The 26090-nt window shown below is 41.0% G+C and overlaps 1 protein-coding gene across 13 annotated transcripts in view; it reads right to left on the bottom strand.

The window, feature by feature from the left end:
- Positions 1–26090, bottom strand: part of TANC2 (tetratricopeptide repeat, ankyrin repeat and coiled-coil containing 2) — a 154024-nt gene that overhangs the window by 105877 nt on the left and 22057 nt on the right. For 6 of the 13 annotated variants that reach the window (XM_039700623.1, XM_039700622.1, XM_039700624.1 and 3 more), the window contains exons 2-5: positions 23046–23108; positions 17370–17469; positions 4049–4120; positions 498–677 (exon numbers count right to left, since the gene is read on the bottom strand). In XM_039700623.1, coding sequence (XP_039556557.1) covers positions 498–677; positions 4049–4120; positions 17370–17436 — 319 coding nt within the window. In that variant the 5' untranslated portion in view covers positions 17437–17469; positions 23046–23108. Of the gene's footprint in view, positions 1–497; positions 678–4048; positions 4121–7947; positions 8056–17369; positions 17470–23045; positions 23109–26090 lie in introns of those variants that run through there. The other 7 variants (XM_039700629.1, XM_039700633.1, XM_039700634.1 and 4 more) reach the window with 4 other exon arrangements.

Raw genomic sequence — 26090 nt, 5'->3', positions numbered from 1 at the left:
TTTTGAAAATCACACTACTGCATCACCTCTAGGTATTCATACCACAGTCCTGACAGGTTAGATAAACAAAGCAGTATCTAAAAATATGCATCGACCAAAAATAAAATCTGTCATTCAGATTTTTTTTTAGCAAAGTATAACTTTGCTACAGAAGTTCATAATTTCTCTGATGTTCTCTCAACATTCACAATTTAAGCATCAATTTCTTTAAAATCATTGTAATGCTTCCACTGTGCATAACAGCAACACAAAGTGGAACTGAAACACACTCTGATAGAAATTTCTCAAAAATGAGAGATTATTTGTAAACCAGAGAGACCTTTTTTCAGCAAAGAAAGATTTCTCTGTCAACACAAAAATCCAATCCATCCCCAGCTGCAACAAACAAGCGAATGACTTCCACACAGAAACCACTCAAAGCTTTTTTTTCTTACAGATTTTTTTTTTTTGCACCAACGGACCTTAAAAGCCCCAGTGAACTTTATTTAAGTCCTTACCAGTTAACTTCTTCACAGGTTGGAGCCGAACACTGATAGACTGATGTGTGAGTAAGGGGGAGGATGGAAGGGAGCGGGACATGCCCTCCATTATCCGAATGTGCTGCATACCTTCGGTCACTGGGAGCGGCGGAATTGCGTAGTCAGGTTCAAAAGCACAGTCGTTCTCTGTGGAGGTGCCTGATGGGCAGAGGAAAAGCAAAATCACTTAGAATGTAAGGGAAATAATCCTGCTTTCATCATTCCAAAAGGGCTGGCTGGAGGGAGCTCTGTGCAGAGCTGATTTGCCAACTGCTCGTTCCCTTTGCACATCCCTTGAAGAAGTTTTAAAGAGTATCTCAGTACCCCTCTCTGTATGATGAGCAGCAGAACCATGAAGAATTTCTTTCAGTGCTCTTAATTTGTCTTTCAGAGTCTTAGAGTCACCAGTTTTCAATATAATGACCATAGTTTTTAGATTGTTGGTTTCTAATAAAAAACCTCCCAGCTGAATTAAATTTCAATAGGACCTTTAGCCTAAAAAAAGCCCACAAGCCCCAAATAAAATGAAGAACAAACACCTCTAAAAACAGCCACCAGCTCCAACTCTCCCAAGAGACACACAAAGCCCGTGTGGGGGTCGCATCACTACACATCCACAATGAAATACAAGGAATACCATGAGAACAAGTGAAGATAGAACAACAAAAGGACTCGACCCTAATTGTAATTAATATTAATGAACAGTGAAGGGAAGGTGCTGCAGATCAGGAAGAGTCAGGAGCCATAAGGTTCCTTCTATTAGCAGCAGATATGGAAAACTTGGGGCCAGGGACACCTGGATCTCCATTCTTGTCGGCAAGAAGAACAACCTGACCCAGACAACTAATAATTCATTTGCAAAACCAACCCAAACTGTTATCATTAATATGTCACTAATTTTTCAATAATGTGAGAAGGCCAGACTTGTGTCACTCTGTTACAAGATAGATATTAGCTCTTATTGTGTGCTGATGTTTTCCCTCCATAAAGACATTCCTCACTGGATTTCCACTGGATAGCTGTGCTGTTCTCAGTGGCTTGTGAAAGTTAATTATAGGTTGGCAAAGTTTTCCCTCTTAAAATTCAAAGGCTTTACAACAAAACAGTGAACTCACAAAACATACACAAGGTACTACCTTCATTTTACATGTACCAAAATTCCTTTCTCCTCCTTGGCAGAGTAAATAAACACACAAGCAAAACCCCTGAAACAGTCTGAAATTTGTTTTGGTCAGAAAGAATACATGGCTTATCAAACCCTGGAATTAGGGCTTATTGATGGCTGAACTGGAACTTTAACAGTTTGCTTATATAATATATTTAAATAAAATGTTACTGCAAAGTGCATATTTGAACTAATAAACTATTTATTGGAGTTTTACAAGATTACCACAGAATCATTCAGGTTGGACTCTTAAAATCATCAAGTCCAACCATCAACCCAGCATCACCACTAAACCATGTCCCCAAGTGTCACATTCACACCTTCCTGGAACACTTCCAGGGATGGTGACTCCACCACTGCCCTGCCCAGTCTGTTCCAGGGCTTGACAATTCTTTCCATGAAAAACATTTTCCTATATTTCCAAAACCTCCAACCTAAAGCTCCCCTGGCACAACTTGAGGCTGTTTCCTCTTGTCCTGCCAATGAAGCTTTGAAGACACCTGGGTATCACACCTGGTAGCATGAAAGGTCAGACAGCAGGAAGACAACTGCCCCATTTCAGCTGGATGCTTTATCCAAGGATAATAAACATGAAAAATACCCATTAGCACGTGCAGACAGATTTCAAGGGATGGACACAGAACAGGGAAAAGTTAGAGAAAATGCTTCCATAGAGCAGAGACTTCTTCCATACTGCAGAAAGCCTGCCTCTACAATTGCATCCACTGATCCAAATGGAAATATTTAGCTCAGAACTTGGAAGCTTTTTAACCTTTTCCCTTTCTATTCCCTCTCATGCTGAAACTTCTTGCTGGTTACTGCAGTTCCTTCAGTCAGTCACCAAAGAGGTACAGGTCGGTGATTCTTGAGAAAGGATTTGCAAAAAAAAGATCCTCTCTCACTCTGCCAAAACCCATGCCTTTCCCACAGCAGCAGAGATCCAGAATAGATGGGTTGAAAGGGAACTTGAGAGAAGAGAATGTGTTCAGATAGCTCCCAGCAGCAGCTGCATCTGAGCTGCTCTGCCCCATAGCAAGAAAGCACTGGACACAAGCCAGACACAGAGAAGGACATGCCAGGGACCCATGGCAGAGCCTCCAGCACACAGTTACACAGCAACAGCTCCATCTGAGCTCAGAGTGGGAAAGAACAGCCACTCTCCCTGAATGTCAAAGCACTCTTCCTTCTATGCAAGCTGCCATGGGATATTTACAGTTATAAATTCCCTAATTCCTTCCTAATTTTACTTTAATGCTACCTCAAAACAATAAAATAAAAAAATAATAAATTTAAATACAGTAATTGAAAGATCCTGTGTGAAAGAAGCAGTTGACACTTCTGAGCTTCAGGGTTTTAACTACCAATTCCGATCCCCCTAATTCTGATCACAGCTTCAGTGACTGACAATCATCTCACCCAGGCAACACTGGAATACTGCCAAAAAAGGACGATTCTCTGGAGAAAATGTCCCCATAATAAGTCATTAGGACACCATGACAACAACAGGCTTGAGCCTAAATGAAAGGAAAATTATTGCTGCAATCCCAAAGACACAGTAAGTCAATGCACATAGAATCTACCAGAGGCCTCACTTCCAAAAAACACTGCTCAGTCTTAAAGCTGTCTGAGAATACATTTTCACAACCCTCACAAATGAGAAAATGCTTAAAAACTTAGTAAATCTGCTTCAAAGGACACATAACCCAGCACAGATCTAAGACCAGCTGCTGCCAGGGACAGAAATCCCCATTACAGGACTCTGTGTAGTGTTAACCAATCACCAAAGCTACTCTGAGTGATGGATACTCAACAAAAGAGTCTGCTGCATTGTTATCTAAAGAATATAAACCCTGGTTTTAGTATTTCTTTCCTTTTGTCCTCTTCCTGCAGGATGAAACAAACCGAAGCAGAAGATGTAAGGTGGGGCTGCTCAGCCCCCAGACAGGTACACAGAGGTCCTTCTCCACTGCATCCCAGGGCTTGGGGAGGGATAACCTGGTTGTGGTGAACCTGCCACGTTCCCCCTTTGATATCAGGGGGAAGACAAGTAAAAACTTGGAAAAATAATGCTGGTTTGGGCTGGTATGTGCTGAAGAATTCCAGCAGCAGAAGACTCTGTGGCTGCAGGATGGAGACACCAGCTCTGCAGGTCCACCTGAGCTGCACAGGAGTCAGGTCAAACTCCTTCAGCCACTCAAAGACTGTCTGCTTTGTGAATCTCAGCACCTTGGCAGCTGTGTGGACAATAACCACGGGTGCAAAGTCTGTCAGGTCACAGAGTGTGACGGGAAACACGACACGTGGGAAATAGCAAAGGTGAACAAACGAGACGAGGCCCCGAGGCAGAACAACACCCAGGTTTTACCTTGGCCAGCTCGGCTCTGACGGGAGTCTACACTTGCCTGTCTTCGGTCTGCTGGCTCCTCGTTCCCTCCATCTGCACGAGAACCAAAACAGCACAAGTAGAACATCATAGTGGACACGTCAGGCAGATGCAACTTTTCCTTGAGTCCCATCACCTATCTCAGAGGAACAGCAGGACAAAAGGTCCCTCTGGCAGACTGAAACTGGGGAAACTGCTGCTTGGCTCTGCGGCTCCTTCCACCTTTGCCCCAGCTCACTGCAATGAAATCCATGAGGTCCTCGGGGACAGAAGGAAGGTTTACTTGCTCCTATTGATCCCACAGATATCTCAATGAGATATAAACCAAACTGTGCATCTTCAAAGAATTCCTTCACTTTGGGCTGTTACATCAAAATATAAAAATATTAAGTGTTGGAATAAAGAGATCCAGAAAAAAAATTTGAAATATGAAATTTGAAAATGAGTCCCTTTAAAATTATTTGTTCGCTAAAAACCAGGAAAGCTGGGAAGAATAAAACCTCTTATTACATCCTCTTGAAACTGTTTAGAAAAGCAGCTACAGTTAACAAATCCCAAATCCATCTGTGTAAATGCAGAGTGGGACATTGTGTACAATATTATACAATTAATTACAGGCTGCTCTTCATTGATCAACTGACCAGATTAGAAACAATAGATACACCCATCAATACAGATGCTTGAGTACATGGAGTCTCTGGCAGCTGAGAGCAAAAAGAAGCCCAACTCCACAGACTGGGAAAAAGCAAACCTAGGGATTTCAAATTCAGGCTGTATTTCAGCAGCTCTTTCCCATGGCAGGGGAAGGGGAAGCTTTTAAAATCTTTAAAAACGGTTTTGAAATAACTGAATTCTTAAATAGCTGTTTAAAAACCTCAATAGCTGGTTTAGCACTGATGTGTTCTGATGATATAACTGCATTTTGATATATTTGTATCTCTGGATAGCTCTGTACAAGTTATTTGGTGGAGGGGCCTGTTGTGCCATAATTTAACTTTATCCACTCTGCTACATTTGAGCTATACGTGGCTTGATGAGAAGTTGTGAATTGTAGCACAAGAGCAGAACTAAATGGGGACTAAAAATTTTAGCCTACCCCCACCTCCAACAAGAGAGGAACCACACCCCAGGCCAGGAGAAGTTTTCTGCTCCCTCCTCCCTCGGTGAAATGCTCCCAGCCCTCAGCTTTCCTGAAGCAATGCTCAGGCACCTTGAACAGATGCCAGCCAGGCCATTTCTGTCACCTCCGCATCTTTCCCTGCTGACACAGCAGCTGCATGTGAAGGTCGTCTGGCTACAGCAGAATCCTGATTTTAGATGAGCTGCACCCACCCCAACAAGCCAACAGTTGCCAGGGAGGCCACAGACCACGACACTTGCCCAGTTCCCTTTTGCACTCTGATTGCCAGAAGGATGTCACACTGCAAATACAACTGCAACATTATCATCATCATCATCATCCCTAATTGCCCCTGGCTATGAGCCCCCACAGGCAACCTCCAAGTCATGGAGAAAAACCCTTTTGAGCAATGAACATAAATCCAAACGCAAAATAATTGTAAGGACTAAACATTTCAAAAGACAAGGAAGTCCCAGGATTAAAATCAGGAGTAAACCCCTGTATTTATCCAAAGACACATGATCATCAGCAAAAGACAAACCCTGAAGGTTTCATCATCCTTTCAAGTGCTCAAAACTACACAGGGCTTGGTGGGTGGAACTGGAGGAGCTTTAAGGTCCCTTCCAACCCTAAGATTTCTGATGATTCTATGAATCAATCTCCTTGATCATGTGAAAAAACAACTCCTCTGCTGTACAGTTACACCCAGGGGCATCAAACCCTGCCTTGAGAACAAGCCATGGCCAAGGGAGGGGCTGGGGCAGCAGATCTGGGGTCCTGCTCCCCAAAACGCCCCAACACTCAATGGTGGGACACAAAATGGTGACAACAGGCTGCCAAAGCCATTGGGTTGGAGAACAGGAACAGGAATCAAGAGTCTGGGATGGATCTCCCTGCAAGTTACACAACATATTAAGGGGGAAAGAAAGCTCATGGTAAATTAATCTCCAAAATGCATTTAGCGGGCGGGAACGGAAAAAATAAATCAGATGACTCAGCAAATATTAAATCTTCAGTCAGCATACAACTGCTGCTGCATTTGATTTGGATGCAGCAAGGTGGAGCTTGGGGGAAACCAAGGATGGAAAGGAACAGCCACAGTTAAGAGCTGAATAACTGAACTACTTAAATTTTTTTTTTTCTCTTCACTGCAAATCAAAATGTTAAGCATAATCTGTTCCCGGCAGTGGAGGAGCAAGGTTAGCAGGGAACAATACCACATTTAATTATGAAGTTATCTCACTGCACATGCAGAAAAGGGGAGATTACTGTTTCTAAGGGAATATTAATTCTCACATTTTTTGAACTTCCAAGTGTTGTATTTCCATCCACCTCTGTGTGCACATCAGGACTCTGTCATTGCAGCAACACTCCTAGATATTTTATTTATGCATGATTTTAGGTAGCTGTTCCTATTGTTTATAGACATGACCTACTATTCAGACAACATTTAGGGACAGTATCACTCCTGAAGTTCAATTGACTCAGTTGCTCTAATGATTGCCAGGGTGGTGAAACACCAAAGTTATTGACAAATCCTTCAATACAACAGCTAAAATAGGTCACCAGAAGTAAATCAGTTGTGAAATCATTGCTAGAGAACACAGCTATCCATGTTAATTTAAAATAAAGACCAGCACAGACTGAGAACCTGTTTAAGAAGCTTTACAGAAGTTATCAAGCAAAAGAGAAAACAACCAAACGCCATGAAGGAAGTGAATAATATTGTAAATATTGACTCAGTAATTCATACTCTCTTGCATCTCACTGTGAAAGGGAGAAAAACTTTTGTGATCTTTTAAAAAATTTCAGCATTAAGAAAATCCATTAACTCTTACACAGAATTTTAGTTTTTGAAAGCTGCTGTCTCCTCAGTGTCCAGCATCTGCCCACCTGGGATGCTGGACACAGGTCAGAAACCTGACAAGGCTTCTGAGTGCCCAGTTCTGAGTCAAGAACAGAGTCATGGCTATTACCTTTTTCTCTCACTTACAAGGAGATGAAGGGATCTTAAAGATCATGATCAGTCACAGGAGCAGCAGAGTAGCCTCTCCTGCTAGAGCCAGGTATGAGAAACACTCCTGCTGCCTCTTCTCCCTCCATCCCCGTGAAAACAAACAACACAACAAATCCTCCCCCAACTGGATTCTTTGAACTGACTGCTTTGACAGGGAAAGAAAATCTCAAGGTTTCAGCATTCCTAAACAAATTCCCCAATCCTCCCCCAACTGGATTCTTTGAACTGACTGCTTTGACAGGGAAAGAAAATCTCAGCATTCCTAAACAAATTCCCTGCACAAAGCACCACAATTAGTATGAGGGGCTGCAAACAGGAGCCAGATCTGCACCAGCACATCTGATGTCAGAAAATCCCACAGCACCTCTGGCATCAGCTCTGTCAGCACCTCCTGCCAGGCATTCTCGTTAAAGGCAAACAGAACAAGTTTCATACAAAATCAAGATCTAGCAGCCCAATATTTCTGGTTTCCTATTTAATTAAAAGTCCTTTAAAACCCACACTGTGACTAAAGCGTCTCTCAAGATCCCTGATCTGACAAAGCAATTTTTAAGGCAGAGGAATCCAAGGGTGGGTGAGGCTGCCGCACGCATGCTGGGGAATCTGCGGCAGGAACCGACTGCATTGGATGTGCTGCTGCTCTCACAGCAACCAGCAGAGCACACTCCACTGTAAGAGCTGATAAATCAATAGCTTCAATCCGTATCGTATCAAAATTGTATCCGGAAAAGGAGGAAGACTCACACAAAGCCAGTCAAGCTGTCAGGGACGGCTCCGATTCCAGCCCAGCCCAGCATCCCTGCAGAAGCATCCCTGCACACAGCGTCTGGAGATGTGGCTCCCAGCTGCCATTGTGCTCCCAAAACAAAGACACGGGGGAAAAAAAACCCTGAAATAGATAAATCAGACAGCTCCAGGGGCTAGAGCCCACCGGGAGGATCCCGGAGCTGCCGGCACTGCTGCTGCAGGAGCCAGGGCTGGGTCTGAGCCCGGCACGCGCCGCAGCGGTGCCGGCGTAGGAGAGGGAGCTGCAAATCTTCTTCTCAGCATTCCCGGTGGATCCCAGCCTGGTGAGAAATGACACGTGCCACATGATCTGCCTGCTGCTCTCCCAGGGTGAGGTGTGCCTGGGAAGGGGCAAAGTGTTTCCCAGCCGGAGCAGGAGAGAAGAGGGAGCCCAGTCTGGTGGTGAAAACAATTCTTTTCATCCCAAGTCCTTCCTGATCATTTAGTATGTGTGTATTTTTCAGCCTCAAAAACAATATGCATCACCATTACAAATTCTTATTATGCTATGATTAATTCTATTAGGAATTCCATTAGAAATTCTATTAAATATTCTATTAATTATATTATTATTATTGTTGTTGTTGTTGTTGCTATAAAATAGCAACTTGGCTTAAGAGGCTTTGGCAATTCATAAACATGCTTAAGTCCATCTATTTATCATCCAAGTTCCTCTGTTTTTGAGGGAAGTCATTTGGGCAGAGCAGGAATTATGGATTTGTTTGGTTTTTCAAGGGAGCTCTAATACAGATCCAGGGAAGCATCACCCAGCGAATGTGATGCTAAAATCCCTCAGCACCTTCCAAAACTTAGCACTTTTTTTCTCCACCTGCTCCTGCTACATTTTTATGGCAAAAACTTCCTTTTTTTAGAAGCAGAGCATGGGCACTTGCTGGGACAGTGCAGACAACACAGGCACTTCCTAACAGGTTCCCAGAGCAGTGCCCAGGATCCCTGGCAGTGCCCAAGGCCAGGCTGGATATTGGGAGGTGTCCCTGCCATGGCACTTTAAGGTCCCTTCCCACCCAAACCACTCTGAAATTCAATGATAAACTGACTTCAAACTGTAAAGGTCTTCTTGTGGGATATCCTGCATCAACTCTCCATGTTGCTCATTAATCATGAAAATCCACAGGGAAAAAAAAAAATCCAACAAACCAACAATAAAACCAACCCAGTGGTCAGAGGCCAAAAGACTTCTTAGAGGAGCCACAGATTTAAAAAAAATTCTTTGCCTCTGCAAGTCCATTTGTGTTTATTTTTATTGCTGCAGTACTTGGAAGCCTGAACTGAAATTAAGGTCCTACTGTGTTGGCAGCTTGCACAAAAAACACAGCAAGGAAACACCCTTGTCATGAGAAATTTATTAACTTAAGTCCTATTCCTACAAGAGACATTTCCAGTATTCCTGCCCAGGAATTTCAGTCACAAGTACAAATGAGGTTTTTCTCCAGCATGTTTAGGAAATCAGAAATCATCTACACCAACATCTGAGTTATTCTGGAGCAGAAGGAACCCGAAGTAAATTCAGGTATCAGTGACACAGATCTGTGCCTTCATCAGCTCAGAAGCTGGTATTTGTCATTGGAAAAAAGCAGGTACTTCTCATCTGGGGAACAATTCATCTCACCTATTTCATGCAGAAAAAGCAGCATCCTTGTTTCTATTAACATCAAATGACTTTTATCCAGAGTCACCTATACTGAGTATGTAAATCAAACCCAACAACCCCTCCTCTTTTTTTTTTTTTGATGTGGGAAGATGACTTCATGACAAAAATATATGGAGTAAAAAACTGTGTTGCTAATAATATTTGGAATTTATACAGTGTATTCCATTCATTAATTTTAAAACCACTGTAACAATGTATAAGTCAAAAGCAGACTATATTTAGTATATAATTAAATTGTGTCACTTTAAATCATAACAAAAACAAACACAAATATAAATTAAAAGCCTCTTTTTAAATCTGTATGTTGGAATAATGAGATAATCTATAATCTTTATTTAATACTCTAAGAACAGTCCAAAGGTCCAGTTCAACAGATTATTTTGTCTACCAGCAAATCAGTAACAGAGTCTCAGAGGAGAAGTGATGGCTGATAATCATTCTGAACTCACCCAAAGAAGATTTTCAAACCTATTTAGATGATAAAAAGTATGTTCTGCCCAGGTCTGGACACCTTATCAAAGCTTCTAATAAAATGTCCATAGCTTGTTTGGATTTTGAGAGTTTTTTGTACTCTAAGAGAATATGGGTCGGCTTCTATACTGATCTCACCCTCAAAAAGAAAATTATATAAAAGGAAACATAAATCCTTCCACTTCAGAAAGATCTTGCAGCAAAAATTTCCACAATTCCTTCAAATAGGTCAGTTATAGATGGAAGCTCAAGCAAAAATTATCCATGAGTTATCTAAAAATATATCTGATACTAAAAAAAATAGTCCTCACAGACATGCTGAGGAGAAGTTTGTGTGAGCAGTAGAAGGGGCTGAAGAGGAGAAACTCCTGAAAAGGTGCAGCTTGGAAGTCAATCCTCCCCCAAAGAAATTATTTTTCCATTAAAAGTATTAGTAAGTTATAGATATTTACTCCTCCTTAAGGAAAAAAAGGAAAAAGGAAGGGAAACTGCAACTCCAAAAAGAGAATTTCATGATGGAATTGCAGAGTCATCCCTCACACCTGGCACAGGTACCTCCTGCAGCCAAGAAATGCTTTATGTGAGCCAAGAGGAACGTGCACCTTGGAGAAGCAGTGCTGATCGTAAAAATCCCTCACAAATAAAAACATTAGGCATACCTGGAATAAAATCCTCAAATGGATCAATACAGATTCAATATCTGTCAATGTAATAAACAACTGCAAGAATCTACACTGACACTTCCCAGTGTTATACACTGAATATAAATAATAACACTGAATATAAATAATATTTATCTTTAGGAACTGGGGGAAAAAAGAGATATGGAAAACTCTCACATCTTGGAGACATGAAAACATCTTATATATTCAACACCCTGAGGTAAAATGGCAAAATCAATTTGCATATTTCTAAAACAATTTATTTATTTAGAAACATTTAACACTTAGTAAGTTTCTGGAATTGTGAGAAGCATTATTTTCGGTTGCTTGTATAAAATCCAAAAATCCATTTTAATAGATCAGATTACAGATTTTGTTTAAATCCTGCTTTAAAGGAAGGAATCCAAGTTTGCTCCTGGGGCCAGGCCTCTTTCAGCAGGAAACCCCCAAGTTACACGACATCTCAATGATTTCTTACTAATTTTCCAGGTGAAAATGTTGAATTCACTCAAATACACATTATTTCCTTAAAAGATTTGATTGGATTTTTAAACTATTACAGATATACAAATCCCAATGTTTCCTCAGACATTCTGGAAAGGACATTCCACTTTCCCAACAGTTTGGCTGAACAAATCCCTCAAATTTATATTATATCCCTCAAATATATATTATTTATATTATTATATTATTGAAGGTAGTATGTATATTCTTTTTGAACTGTTATCCCTCAAATATACATTATTTATATTATTATATTATATTATTGAAGGTAGTATGTATATTCTTTTTGAACTGTTATCCCTCAAATATACATTATTTATATTATTATATTATATTATTGAAGGTAGTATGTATATTCTTTTTGAACTGTATATGAGAATTTTTTTTTTTATGCTGAATAAGAGAAGACAAGGTCATTTGATGCGGGAAGATGTAACTTCATCTCCTTTGCACATCAGCACAGGAATTTCAGTGGGATTTGATGGAAAACTCCTGCTCCCTCTACTGGCTTCAATATTTCATCACAAATCTGTCAGGAAATGGGAGGAACACCACAAAACCCCACACGGATCCAAAATGTGAGTCCTGGGGCTCTCACTGCAAGGAAGACCAGGTCCAGGGAAGGAAAAGGGCTCAGCCTGGAGAAAAGGAGCCTCAGGGGGACATTCTGGCTCTGCACGTGTTCTTACAGTTGGTGATAGTCACAGATGTGAAAATATTTGTGAATCAGAAGGAAATAAATACATATTAGTCTAACACAGGCTGCTAAAATTCCCTTTATGAAGATAGTGCAGGAAAGAAGCAGAAATTTCATTGCCCAAACATCTTGTATTTGTCTGGGAAGGGAGTCTGGGACACGAACATGACATATTTTGATCAAATAAATCAGAATATTAGGAACCAAACAGCATGCCTGTGTACATATACATCTTCCTGCCACACTGCCTTCTTCAGAAGGAAAACACTGAATTACATAAATGCAAAACAAACTTTCAGGAAAGGTCAGTTCATGCTTGAACAAACTCAAGGACAAACTTCACCATGGTCAGAGATTTGTCAACACACTCAAGCCTTGTTTAAAAATGGATTTATGATAAACCATCCATCTTTGTGGAAGAACAGGATCTGAATTATTATTTGAGTGGAATACCTTGAACATGTGGATACAGTCAGTATTCAGGACCATAATAAATGATGGGCCTTTTAATACCTCATTTTTAACACTTTATTAAATTAAGTTGCCTGACATCTACAGGACCCACCAACTGGATCTCATCACTCAGCAATTTCTTTCAGAAATTAAACTGAAAAAGCAGTTGTGACCCTCAAACTCTTCTGGGGTAAAAGTTATCCTCAGACTTCCACAAGAGATCAGACAGATGAGAAACTGCACAGAGATGTGGCCAGGCAGAAATGAGACCTTCACAGAAATGCCTTTTATCTTCAAAAGGCAGGAATTGAAGGAGAAGAGCATTTGACATGGGCCTTTTCAGTCCCAGAATTAAAATATAAAGTGGCAGGTTCCAAAAAGCCCTATAAATACATTGGAATGAGAAGTAATTGGGTCTTTTGCAAACCAGGAAAGAAGAAGAGGTTTTTTAAAACCCTGTGCCAAAAATATTCTGAATGACAGGCAGGCTCCTGGCTGGGAAGCTCCAGATAAAAATTGTGTATTTTATAGTCAAGAACAAGCAAGATGGAATTCCTAACTAACTCAGAAGAGAAAAGCAGACCCTTTGGGCTAATCTGTCTCAGATTTTAGAGTACTTGCCTTGCCTTGATTTATTTGTTTGTTTTTTCTGTGTGTGGGTGGGGTTGTTTGTTTTTTAGTTTAATTTTGTTGTTGTTATTGTTGTTTTCTTGTTGCTTTTTTGTTTCATTTCATTGTTCTTTAGTTGGGTTTTTTGGTTTTGTTTTGTTTTCCCCCTGGTTTTTCCTTTTGTTGAATGTTACATTTATCTTGGCCTCTGTCAGAAATAATCAGCACAAATTCTTGGGTTTATTCCTCACAAAGCGAAGGGAAATACAAAACCAAACAAAATGTGCAGTTTTGCAGCTCAATTTCACCAGGTTCTAAAGGGAATCCAAACTCTTACAGCAGCATTAATTTAATTTGATAATGTAAGAGGGAAATAAGTCCATCTGCTTGGAAAAGAACAAGGATAACTGTAACAGGAATGATGAATCCCTTACATGGGCTTATTTCCCTAACAGGATGCTGGAATGAATACAAGTGGATGCATTTGATGTGCACTACTTCAATATACACCCAGACCAGGGAATGATTAATACAAGCAAGGAAACTGCAGATAAATGAGACAGGTCTTTCATAAAAAAATAATTAAAAAAACTTTTAAAAAATTTAAGAAAAAAAGAAAGAAAACATAGAAACTCACAGTCTCTGGATTCAGAGAATAGAACTGCCCCAGAAGAACTGAATTAGGGGGGAAGAAGCCACAAACATCTCTTACAAGCAGCAGCAGCAGGTTTGCCTTTCTGCAGATTAATCCACCTGCTGGCTCTGACCAAAGGGCTCTGGCCACAACAATCCTGCTGGATCTTCATCCAGAAGGAATAACACAGGAGAAAAACAGTCCTTTTAAACTTCAAAACAAACTCATCTCATGTAATATAGCTGTGGATATAAACAAATAAGAAAGCTTGTATGTCTGTGTATCTCTGAGTTAATTTACACTGGAAAAACAAAGGTAATCTGCAAACACACTGAGATCAGATTTCAGCAGCACAGATGCTAGCTGGCAGCTTTGTGGAATATCCGTTTATATCAGAAAAAAAACAACCTCATCAAAATACTGTTGCAGGCATCTTGTGTCCTCAAGGCATTGCTGTAAACCACCCTGAGCACTCCTGAGTCATGAGAGAATTTTTCTTTAGACAAGACATTAAGTATGTGCACACATATGTGCACTGAGCACTGTGAAACTCCAGCACTGAAGCTCTGAAAGGACACCCAGACAGCCAGAATTAATCACAGGAGATTACCCAGGCTGATGCTGCAGTAGAAATTAATTGATTTTAATTAGCACTACTGTCTATTTGGATGCATGTAATTGTATTCCTATTTTATAAATATTTTGTGCGTTCCTGAATCACACCATCAAGCAGCAAAGGGTAAAACCCACCCTGGCTGAGGTAAAATAAATGTTAACCACAGCTCTCAGAGAAGTTGCTTAGCAGTTTCTAACAAGGAAAATTAAGAAGGATGACTGCTGTCATTCTTTTAATCACCAAGAATTATCCAAACCACATCACATCTAGGAATCATTAGCTTGACTCCACTGCTCCTGTTTGTCAAGTGCTGCTGCAAACGAAAGACACAGCAAAGCACAGGAATTTCAAAGGCCAGTGTGCTCCTCTGGATTCCCCAAGAAAAGAGCACAACGCCTTTAACCCTGCTTCAAAGGTTTATTCCCACACTGGAATGAAAATGAGTGGAGTGTAGGAAATGAAGACACAACACAATTTCAGAGACAATTTCAGAGACATCTGGGTGGGCTGTCACCAACCCACAAGACTCAGACTCAGTACAAGGCACACCTGAAACCTCCAACAGATGATTTTCCTAACATGGACTTCAGGATTTTGTCCACAATTCTCAGAGATGGGTGTAGCTCTGATGGGGCAAATCAGAGCACCAAAACCATCAGGGAAGCTTAATTTCCAGCTTCTAATTAGCATGCTAAATCACGTGAATGATAAACAAAATTTTAAAATTTCAGTATCTTTTTAGAGCACTTGAATGACAAAAAATCCAAAACCTGCAGTGTCCCACCTATGACCCTACAGAAACTGCCAAGACAAAACCCACCAGTGAAGACAACACTGTTGGAGAGATCTGAAACACAGCACTGAGTGTACCAGAAGTACCCAATTTGTAATTTGCCAGAACTGCAAAGCAAATAAATACAGCAAGTTTCAGGCTCCCAGTACTGCCTGCAACACAGAAAATGTACACTGAAGATTTACTGATTGTTTTCCTTACTGAGTTGCAAAAAAACCCAGACTTAAATATATTTATCTTTTAAAAAATCTAGGCAGTGATGAATTCATCTTATGTCATGTAAGAGTTTAGAAGCTTAACAACTATCTGAAAAATTCTTATGCAGTGCAGGGATGTTTGCCACTTAGTCACAAACAATATAAACAAATCTGATCATCTCATTTTCCCATTCCCTCTCTTGCCCTGAAGAATGCCAAACATAATTTCTCAATAAAGCAACTTATTGCAGTAAATTTAACATACACTCAGTCACTAGGCATCAGAGAGAACCTCATCAATTCAATTCTGTCATATTATTTTTCAATATATTAATAAGAAAACACATCTCTTCTTCTGCTTTGCCCAAAACCAGACTGTGGAATCTCTGTACTTCAGAAGTGACATTTTTCATTCACAAAATAAGAAACACGTATTTGCAGAGCTTGGCATATACAAAATCCTTAATATTGCTTCTGGGAGATAAGCCAAAAGGAATACCAGGGCCTGTTAGCAGCACATCTGACAAAGAGAGGGCTTTGTACAGAAATCACAAGTGAAGGTGATTTGTCTGCGTACACTTTTCTAAAGGTATCATCAAAGGACTTGTACTTTCAAACAGCAAACGTGACACAAATCACAAGAGGATGGAGCCATCTGCTCACATCTTCCACAAGCCTGGCTTTTCATGCAGGCACCTCCCTCACACCAACCACTCCTGCTACAAGAGGAGTTCTTTGGGGAGGAAATCTCCTCCATAAAAGCAATGAACAGCCACCACCTCAGGCCTGAATTCTTATGGGGCCTTTGCAAAACAAACTTTTACCTGCTTTGAGATCAACTACAACACCACGGTGCATGCTTGAACTGCCCAACCAACACCCCACAGCTGTCACCAGACAGCTGGAAGTCACTGGAAGAAGGGACCACAAACAAACTTTTACCTGCTTTGAGATCAACTACAACACCACGGTGCATGCTTGAACTGCCCAACCAACATCCCACAGCTGCCACCAGACACTGGAAGAAGGGACCACTGATGTCCAAGGCATCAGTGCTGCCCCACAACGCTCCTTCCCTAAATACAACATGGCCAGGAAGATATTAACCATGGCCAAATTCTGGCAGTGTGACAAGCACAGAACTTATTCAAACCAAAAGAAAACAGCCCATTTTCCCACTGCCTTTACCACTGAGACTCCTCATCCTCACCTCTGGTTTCTCAAGGAACATCCATATGATCCATAACATAAATATCCACAATAAAGCAGATGTACGAGCACAAATAAACACTGTTATCCCAAAATATTTAAAACGTGCTGCCAGATGGCTTTAAAATTCAAAATGAAAGATCTAATTAAAAGCTCTTCTCCTGCCAACACTCCATTTTTGGAAAAAACGACAAAAGTTAAATAAAAATGTTTTTAAAGCCTATCAATATTTTGTAATGTTTTGGTTTACAATTACAATCTCCCCCCATCTCCGTCATGGATGAAACAGGCCAAGTCACGTGAACCAATACTAACTGTAAACTCCTTTCCCCAGACCGTGGAAAAATGAAATTGATGTAAATGATGACTAAATTTGGGCAATTTCTCCTTTAATTTCAACTATCCCCATTCCTCTCTCTCCCTCCTGTTTAAAAATAAAAGCTGAAAAGAAATTCTGCTTCTCTCACAAGTTCTGGCTGTAATTAAGCAGGTTTCACTGCCACAAGTCATCACAGACATTTCAGAAGAAAAAAAATGTCTCACTTTCCGTAAATGAAACGTGAACCTTGATGCTTGTTTACTACAAGATTATGTACAACTCTTGCTTGGTTTTCCCTGCACCTTATCTCCCCAATAAAACCAGATGATGGTTTACACATCCATTTAAAAAATAAACACACATATAGTCTCAAATTCAAAGTACAGCACCATATTAAAATGAAGTATAATGATGTTTGGAGTCTACAAGATCGTCAGCTGAGTTCATTAACAAGAAGAAAGTCCTGCTAAGACCAAAACAAACATGAAAGGAGGGCTCCAGGAGCGCCAGGATCCCACGTGCACAGGAGGTGATGGTTACTTACCGCTGGACCTGTTTTTGCGGTTCGACTTCCCTCCTGTGAGAAGCATCTTGAGACTGTTTCGAAACATGGCGATCCTGTTCCGCTCGGTTTATTGCAAACACTGTGGGAGACAGAACAACAGACACTCAAAATGTACACTGCCATTCAGACCCTGGAAGCATCTTGAGACTGTTTCGAAACATGGCGATCCTGTTCCGCTCGGTTTATTGCAAACGCTGTGGGAGACAGAACAACAGACACTGAAAATCAACGCTGCCATTCGGACCCTGGAAGCCACTATGGAGAACAGGTAAAGAAGAGTTAAAACCACGATAAAGTAATGAAAAACTGTTTTGACAATAAAATTCCTAACAACAAACTCCTCCTTCAAAGCACGGCCTGCCCAGAACCACCTTTTCCCGTGCTGGGGCAGAGACAAGTGACAGCCGACCCCGGCACCTACCACTCAGTTTGCTTTCAGATATCTAGGCTTCATTTACAGGACAACACAATTCCAGTGCTGCTGGAAGAGCCAACCTATTTTGCCAAATAATTTCTCATCACACAGAAGTGGGAAAGACACAGCATTTAGCAAATTGCCTCCATTTCCCATCACTATTAAAGCCAAACACATCAGAAGGAGCTGCTGCCCGTCCTGTTGCCCAGAAAATCAATCCTGCTGACACCAACCACAACTCCACATGCTCTGCAGCTCCTGGGCTGGTTGACTGTCAAATTCTCCTGTGAGTTGAATAAATTGTCATGAGGAGACAAGTCACTCAAACCCAGAGTAACTGGTGCAAAAAATCAAACAGAAACATTATCCCTATATTTTCCTTGCTGTGTATGTCTTGGGAGAGAGAAAAAAAAAGGTTATTTGAGTATTGCTGAACATAAAAGAGTGTCTGGGATCACCAGGCACACTGACAGCCTGTGCTGGGGAGCAGCCACTTATTAAAGCATGTAAAGCATGAAAACACCTACAACAAAAGCAGTTCAAACCAGACCAAAAGAATTGTGAAGAGTCTTTGATCAGTACATACAATAAACCACAATTTTCTTTCTATTGCACACATGATATTTCATAGTTACAAGATAACACATTCATCTTTTAAAAACAAATAATGATTTTTTTTTGTTCCCTGTAACAATATTTGTTTCCTCTTGGAGGATGCTCAGTAAATGCCATCTTGCATTTCTTCCCATTTCTCTGATACTTTCAAGTCTAATAATACAATAATGCTCAGTTCAAAGAGCTTTATATGTATATTTAAAGCCACTGGAAGTCCTTTTAATATGGTGTACTCACTCACTGAGAGACACCAGCATTCCAGGGCAGCAGCTCAGGGTACATAAATCCCAAACCCCAGTAATACATAAATCCCAAACCCCAGTAAGCAAACAGGGATGGCAGCAACTGCAGCCCTTCCTAACACAAGCTCCCATTCACTTACCAGATCCACAAACAGATTTGTGTGCCTCCATGGATGAGAATTAAACATGGAATCTGTATTTCCTTTGCATTTATGAATCCCTTGAGCATCCCCTGGCACCAAGACACAAGGAGCTGGTGTTCAGGCTCATTCCCAAGGCTCCTAAACAAGGCTTAGGTCCCCTTCAGAGCATCCCACTGTTACATGACTATCAAAAAAAAATTCCATTTGGGTACACAGACAATTGTTTTGGGACTTTCCCCATAGTGGCTTGCACTGCATGCCACCAGTGCTGAGCTACAAGTGAATTCAACCAAATTCTGTCAAAGAAGCCACCCAGCCTGGGCCTAGGCCACGCCAAAGGCAAGCCTGATAGTTTGCTAATAATTATATTTACATATCTTGCACATGGCAAACAGAGCCAGGAGATGCAGTGCTGCTGCTAGGGCTGAATTAAGGCTCTGCACAGGGCACAGACAGAGCACTGGTGAATTTGCTCCTAAGAACCCCAGCGTGGAGAGAGAATTGATGTCCTGCATAAAGACCCTGGGTTACCAGCCAAGGGACATCCCAAGGACTGATTCCACACTCTCAGGGGACTGCAGGACTACAGGAAGAGGACTCTGCCCATGCCAGGGAGGTGGAACTAGGTGGTCTTTAAGGTCCCTTCAACCCAAAGCACTCAGTGATTCTGTGACTCTGCTTTCCCTGACATTGTCACTTACAGCACTGATGTATTCTGAGTGTAAGCACTCATTAGACCTAGATCCTGATTAGTTAAGGTGTTCACAGAGGAGCAGGTGCCCAAAATCAGCTGCTGCTTTTCATTTTCATGCACAACTGCGTCCCTTTGTGGCTTTGAGCAAACATGGGCACAGCTCTTCCTCTGTTCAACCAACACCACTAAGCCAGAAGTAATATTTAAGAATAAGCACTCGAAATTAAAAATCCTGTTGGTTGTATTAGTTCATGGAATTAGAAGCATTAAACAGCAAACAGAATTACAGTACTGGGAAGAGCTGAACAGAGAACTTTTCATCCTAACCCATGAACTCCTTCATGCACCTCTCAGCCCAGGTTAATTCCTTTCTCCAGGCTCAGCAGAAGCAAAAGCTGCAGGAATGTGACGGGGATCCTTCACACCCCCACTAACACTGCAACAATTTGGGCAGCCAAGAGCTACTACACTTGATTTGTCATTTATCTTGTCGTTTGTAAGTTTACCAAACAAAATGAAGACATTGTATGAGCATGAGTCTCCAAACAGCATCAGCAGATGAATAAAAAGATATAATTTCTATGCAGCATTTTTAGAAAAAACAGCTCAAGAATCTCCTGGTTTATGTCCAGACACTCTGACACACGCTGTTTGATGGCCTAATAAATCTAAATTTCAATGAAATACATAAACAATAATAACTTTCTGGAGCATAAGAAGGCAGTAGTACAAACAGGATGAGGAAAAAAACTCCAAAGTGGAGGGGGCAGAGGCAGACTGAGCTCTGCAAGCTGCAAACTTACACCAAATGCTAAGCTTGAACAAGTCAGCGACATCTCATTAAATCCTTTGGGATGACTAAGGCCTGTTCCAGTGTTTTCTTAGTCTTAAAACAGAGTTTGTAGACAGGCTGCAAAAGCCACCTCATGTTTTCGGTGGCTACAGATTATTATAGCCCACAAAAGTAACTTTTGCTTCTTTTTATAGAGATATTGTCTGTCAGACACAGAATTACAAAATCAAAGCAAATTTTTTTGCCTATATACCACCAGTAGAACAACCAGATCCCTGTATTCTCCTCCTCTCTGATCGCCCCACTAAAAATAAAATTTTATTTTATATAAAGCTGATTAGCAAAGCTAAGCTCTTGTTCAAAGGAGTGTTTGATGTCCAGTGAGTCGTACAAACATTGCTGGCAAATTCTGGGCATGTCAGCATGAGAAGATATTAAATGTATATTTTAAAATTAGAATTCTGTGTTTTTTCCAATAAGACCAATTTCTTGACAAGTGGCAGGAGCTCCATGATGATCAAATCCATTAAAATCTGCCTCACCACAGGGGTGGGAACAACTGATTACAATAACACTGAAGTCTAAGGAAATATATATTTATAAGCTTGATCCATGAACATTTAAACACACAGGAGCAGAATTTAGAGATTAAGTTTAGAGATTAAATATTTCTAGGAACTTTAGGAATGAAAACAGCACTGTTGTGACCTAGCAAGCTTGCCAAGAACTTCCAGGATTATTTGGAAATACGAAAACAGCAAAGGTATTAAATGCACTAAACCCCACCAATTAGAGGTCTTTAAGCAATTAAGAGTTTATTAAACAGAGTTCTCTAATAGGCTTTAGAACACCAAAATTAATTGTTTGGTGTTATGTTTCCCCACAAAAGCCTGAACACAAATAAGTAACTTGGGGGGCCTGACATGAAGGTCAATCTGCAGATCCACTCCTGAACAAAATACTTGGAGATCTCTGGACAGGATCTTTCCTACAGATCCTGCATGGACTCCCATAATCCCAGAACCCTGACCTCACTGTCTTTGCTTCTCCAACTATCTCTGACAGAAATCCATAAAAATACACCCTAAAACACCAGAGTATTCCCGCTGGAAAAACGTGTAATGTTCCACAAGGAAGCAGGAGCTTGGCCTCAATCCCTGCCTTTATTTTATCAAAAGAAGCAGCTGTTAATGCTCCAGTTAAAAAGCAATTCTGAGAGCATATCAAAGTAATATTCCCGTGTTTGTGAAGATCCAACAACAGCCCTAAGGTGGATGTGGCCATATAAATTCCCTGACGAGTCTGTGGTGATTTTGCTCACTCAAAGTCTGTGGCATTTATTTCAGAGGTAATTTTTATACAGTTACAGCCTGGGAGGAAGGAGACAAGCACTGTATTATTATGGAAACCCACAGACTTTAGCAGGAACAGCTCATTTTGGTGCTGTGCTTGGAACACAGCACTTCCAGAGGCTGAAGCTGTACCTGGAGCTGCACCAGCAGGAAGATGCAAGGCTCAATCCCCCAGCACACACGTGCTCTGTGCAGGCTCCAGCTTCCCCTGCTCTGCTAACATCAGATTGTTTTTCTTTTTGTCTGGAACACAGTCATACTTCAAGGAAGGACAAAGGAGAAAGACTGCACTGACAGACAGCTTGTGACTCACTCTGAATCCAGAGAAACTCACTACTCTCAAACAATAACAATCCACCTGAGATAACCCTGCCAGCCACAGAATACCAACTAATACCCCTTGTAACCATAACTTTTTGGTCAACATTTCAATTCACTTTTCTGGGAAAAAGATTTCTCCAGCAATACTTAAGTGTTGACATTTAACACCTATTTAAAACGAGATCAGAAACGTTGCAGAAAATAATGCAATCACTCACTAGGAGAAAGCCAAAAGTCAGTTCTCACCTCAACATGAAAATGGGATGACCTTGAAATTCAGGAAATTTAATTTTGAACCAGGCTTTGTCATTTTGCATAACCTGGTTTCTAATTCTAGATTAATGATACAGACTGAATTCCCAAAGGACACTTCCATTCTCCACATACAACGTCATAATTATCCAGCCTTGGAGAAAAATGACAACCAAACAAAAGCTAGAAATGCTATCACCTCATTTTCATCAATTCACCTGTGGTGCTTTTAGTGTCTTCTCTGTTGCTCATAACAGTAAAAATTATTGCTTTGGTTTTAAATATTACTAGTAACTGTCTCCATCAACAAACAAGTAAGTATCTAAGCTTGAAATAAAATGTGGCACAGTTCTGCATAAGCTGAGTCTTGCTAAACTGCCTTGAAATAAATTTTAGGGCACTTTCTACAAGCTGGAATCATAAAATGGCCAAGACTGGAATGGACCTTAAAGTTCATCCTGTCCCACACCTGCCATGGCAGGGACACCTCCTGTTGTCCCAGGCTGCTCCCAGCCCTGTCCAGCCTGGCCTTGGGCACCTCCAGGGATCCAGGGGCAACCAGAGCTGCTCTGGGCACCCTGTGCCAGGGCCTCACTTCCCCCACAGGGAACAATTCCTCAATCTAATCAAATCTAATGTGTGAAAGCTCTTACATCTTTTTCTCTAATACAATCAGGTTAAGAATTGGTAAAACTGTTACAGAAAACTTGTTCCACTTTCAGCTGATCACACATTAACAAAGAAATGACAGAAGACAACTGCAACTCTAAATAATTTAATTATGCCTGCAAAGAACACATGGGATTGTAGGAAGAAAAATTCTCCTACCTTGATATCTTTAGACAAGTTAAATCTTTAGCAAGAAGTGTCCTCCTCCATCCACTTCAAGTCCTGAAAGACAAAGAAATGCAACAGAATTTAGCAGCAGCTTCTCAGCCCCTCTGTGCCCCACCCTGTCCACATGCACACACAGAGCTTCAATAATCTCATCCCAGGAATAAACCCACAACTTTTCCAGAGGATTACTGTGTAAGCATCAGGCAGATCCCACTCCTCATCCTTACACTTAGAAAGTAAATGCTCCTGCTTTTAAATCGCTGTTAATCAATGCTAACTTTGGTCACTTGCCTCTTCCTTCTCACCACTTTTCAAATGGGAAGAGAAAAAAGCAGATATACTGCCCTTTGACACACATCATGGTTTAACAAGTATATTTCCCTTCATCCTATCAAGTTCTCCTGCTAAAAACCTCCAACCTCCCCGCTGTGTTTTTTTAAAACTCAATCCTTACATAAACATAATTCCCAAGAGGAATCCAGCACTAAATCAAGGGTTCAGTACTTGGCCCTTTGCTCTGTCATCGTGTACTGAGAACATGAAGTTCATCAAGGAAAAGCCACAAGAAATCTATCTGGCCACTTACTGAAAAAGATGACAGCAGCTATTTTATTCCCAGCCTGTATTTTATTTGTGCTGATGATACTGTATTACAGCCTGCACCAATCTATTGTTTTAGAAATCTCATTTGAGAACCAGCAAGTAGAAGGAAATAGAGACACATTTCATTTGTCACCCAACAAACAAACAACAAGAACCAAAGTAAATTGAGGCCACCTTGTATTTGCAAGTTCAAAGCAAAGTAGAGTAAGTGTTTAACTGCATCAGTCAGGTTTTTTGTTCTCCTGCAAGAGGATACTGAGAAGTCACTGACAGCTTTACTTGGGATTCATGGTGCTCCCAGAACTGTAACAGCAACTTCTCTGATGGTCTTGGATTAATAGTTTTGTCTAGAAGACATTCTATAAATTAATCTAAACCCCTATTTTATTTCTCAGAGCTGCCAATTACCTCCCTGCTTTTGATTTTTCATTTCTCTGGGAAAACACAGAGCTAACAACCAGCAGAGCCCTTCCAGGGGAGCAGGGAGGTTTTGCTCAGTCAAGCAAGGAAACACCTCCAAAGGCAGCTGATCCTGCAGCACCAAGGGGCATCCCTGTGATGGGAGGAATGTCCCAAAGCCTCTGCCCTGGGCTCTGTCCCACCAGCTGCTCTGCCAGAGGATGCTCCTTCTTCAAACTCCCTTCCTGGCTCGTACAAACTGCCTGTGCCCCAAATGCCCAAGCATTTAGCCTTTGGCAGAACTGTCTGCTCAGAAAGACTCAGCTGCAAATTTTTCAGTGTCCAATCACACAGAGCACAAGACCAGCACAGAACCTAAACCCAAACAGGCTCAGATGAAGCAAGGCTTCTATTAGATATTACTTCACATGATTTTAGTCCCTAGAGGGGGAGTTTTTGTAGCTTTTGTAAGTTTTTGTTCTGTCAGTGTTTGACAGAACAAGGGGAGAATGGCCTTAAGCTGAAGGAGGGCAGGGTTAGATCAAACACTGGGCAGAAATTGTCTCCTGTGAGGGTGGTGAGGCCCTGGCACAGGGTGCCCAGAGGAGCTGTGGCTGCCCCATCCCTGGAAATGTCCAAGGCCAGGCTGGATGGGGCTCAGAGCAATCTGGTCTAGTGGAAGGTGTCCCTGCCTATGGTACGGTGTGGAACTGGATGAGCTTTAAGGTCCATTTCACCCCAAACCATTCTGGGATTCTATAATTCTAAAAAATCCCTCTATTCCTTAGATCCTAAATAGACAAAAGAAAAAACAGATCTTAAAATAATTATTTGGTCTTCTCCACAATTCTTTTAAATAGTTCAAATCTGGGTACTTGCAAACGCCTCAGATGAGCGAGTGATTTTTTTCAAAAGCAGCAACGTTACAATTTTAGGAAAACTGAAAACATTCATAGAATAACTAAAAAGAAATCCTTATAAATGTTTCAGTGTGCTGCCATCTATCTTCTTAATGCAGCTCTAAACGTGATACCCTGTAAAACAAAGAACAGGAATGGCCTGTGCTGCAGACAAGCACTCCCAACCCATGCTCTGCTCAGGAACTCCCCATCTGCACTCCATGAGCAGATAAAATGCATCTGCTTTGCACGGAGCTTTTAAACAGCAGAGCTTTTATCTGCTCACAGGATTACATGAGAAATCTTTATGTGAATGCTGCAGATATTAGTGGGTTGTCAATAAAAACTGAATGTCATTAAAGTGCTTTAATTCTTTAAATGCCTTTAACCCTCTAATTATATTTGTAAATTCTGCTATTAAACTTATATAATTTATAAGTTATAAATTCTGACATGTTGTATCACAACCAATACATTTAGAGACTAATAAACAAACAGCTCTGGTGGCAGGGAATCACTTTTAGAATAATTCCCTCTTGATTAAACACACAAATCACCAACTAGCACGTTTCAATCAGAAGCAACATTCAGTCAGGGTTTCTGAAGTTTGGAGTGTTAAAACCTCTGGCTGGCTGCAAGTATTATTATTATAATTATTATTATTATTATTATTATTATTGTTGTTGTTGTTATTATTATTGGTTTTGTTTTGGGGTTTTTTGGAGGCTTTTTTTGTTTTGGTTTGGTTTTGGGTTTTTTTTTGTTTTGTTTTGGGGTGGGGTTTTTTTGTTTGTTTTGGGGGGGGGGTTGGTTTTTGGTTTTTTTTGTGTGGGGTTTTTTGTTTGTTTTTTTGGGGGGGGGTTTGTTTTTTGGGGGTTTTTTTGTGTGTTTTGTTTTGTTGGTTTTGTTTTTGTTTTTTTTCCCAGCATTGTTTTTCCAAGTTCTGCCAGACTTGGCAGGGAGATCTTAACTCTTCCCTCCAAACCAGTAACTGACCAGTTACCACTTGGCTCTGCTGATTCCTTGCCAGGCACAAGGTGGGTGCTGGGTGACACAGACCCTGCTGAACTGCTGCAGTCTTCAGGCTCCTCCTGCCTCTGCCCATGAAGCCAACTGCTGCCAAGTGGGATTTTTT

Source organism: Passer montanus, unplaced genomic scaffold (genome assembly GCF_014805655.1).
Source record: "Passer montanus isolate IOZ18808 unplaced genomic scaffold, ASM1480565v1 scaffold142, whole genome shotgun sequence".
In the NCBI taxonomy this organism is placed as follows: Eukaryota; Metazoa; Chordata; class Aves; order Passeriformes; family Passeridae; genus Passer; species Passer montanus.
Note: the sequence above shows the minus strand (reverse complement) of the source record. Positions and strands in the feature narration are given on the sequence as shown.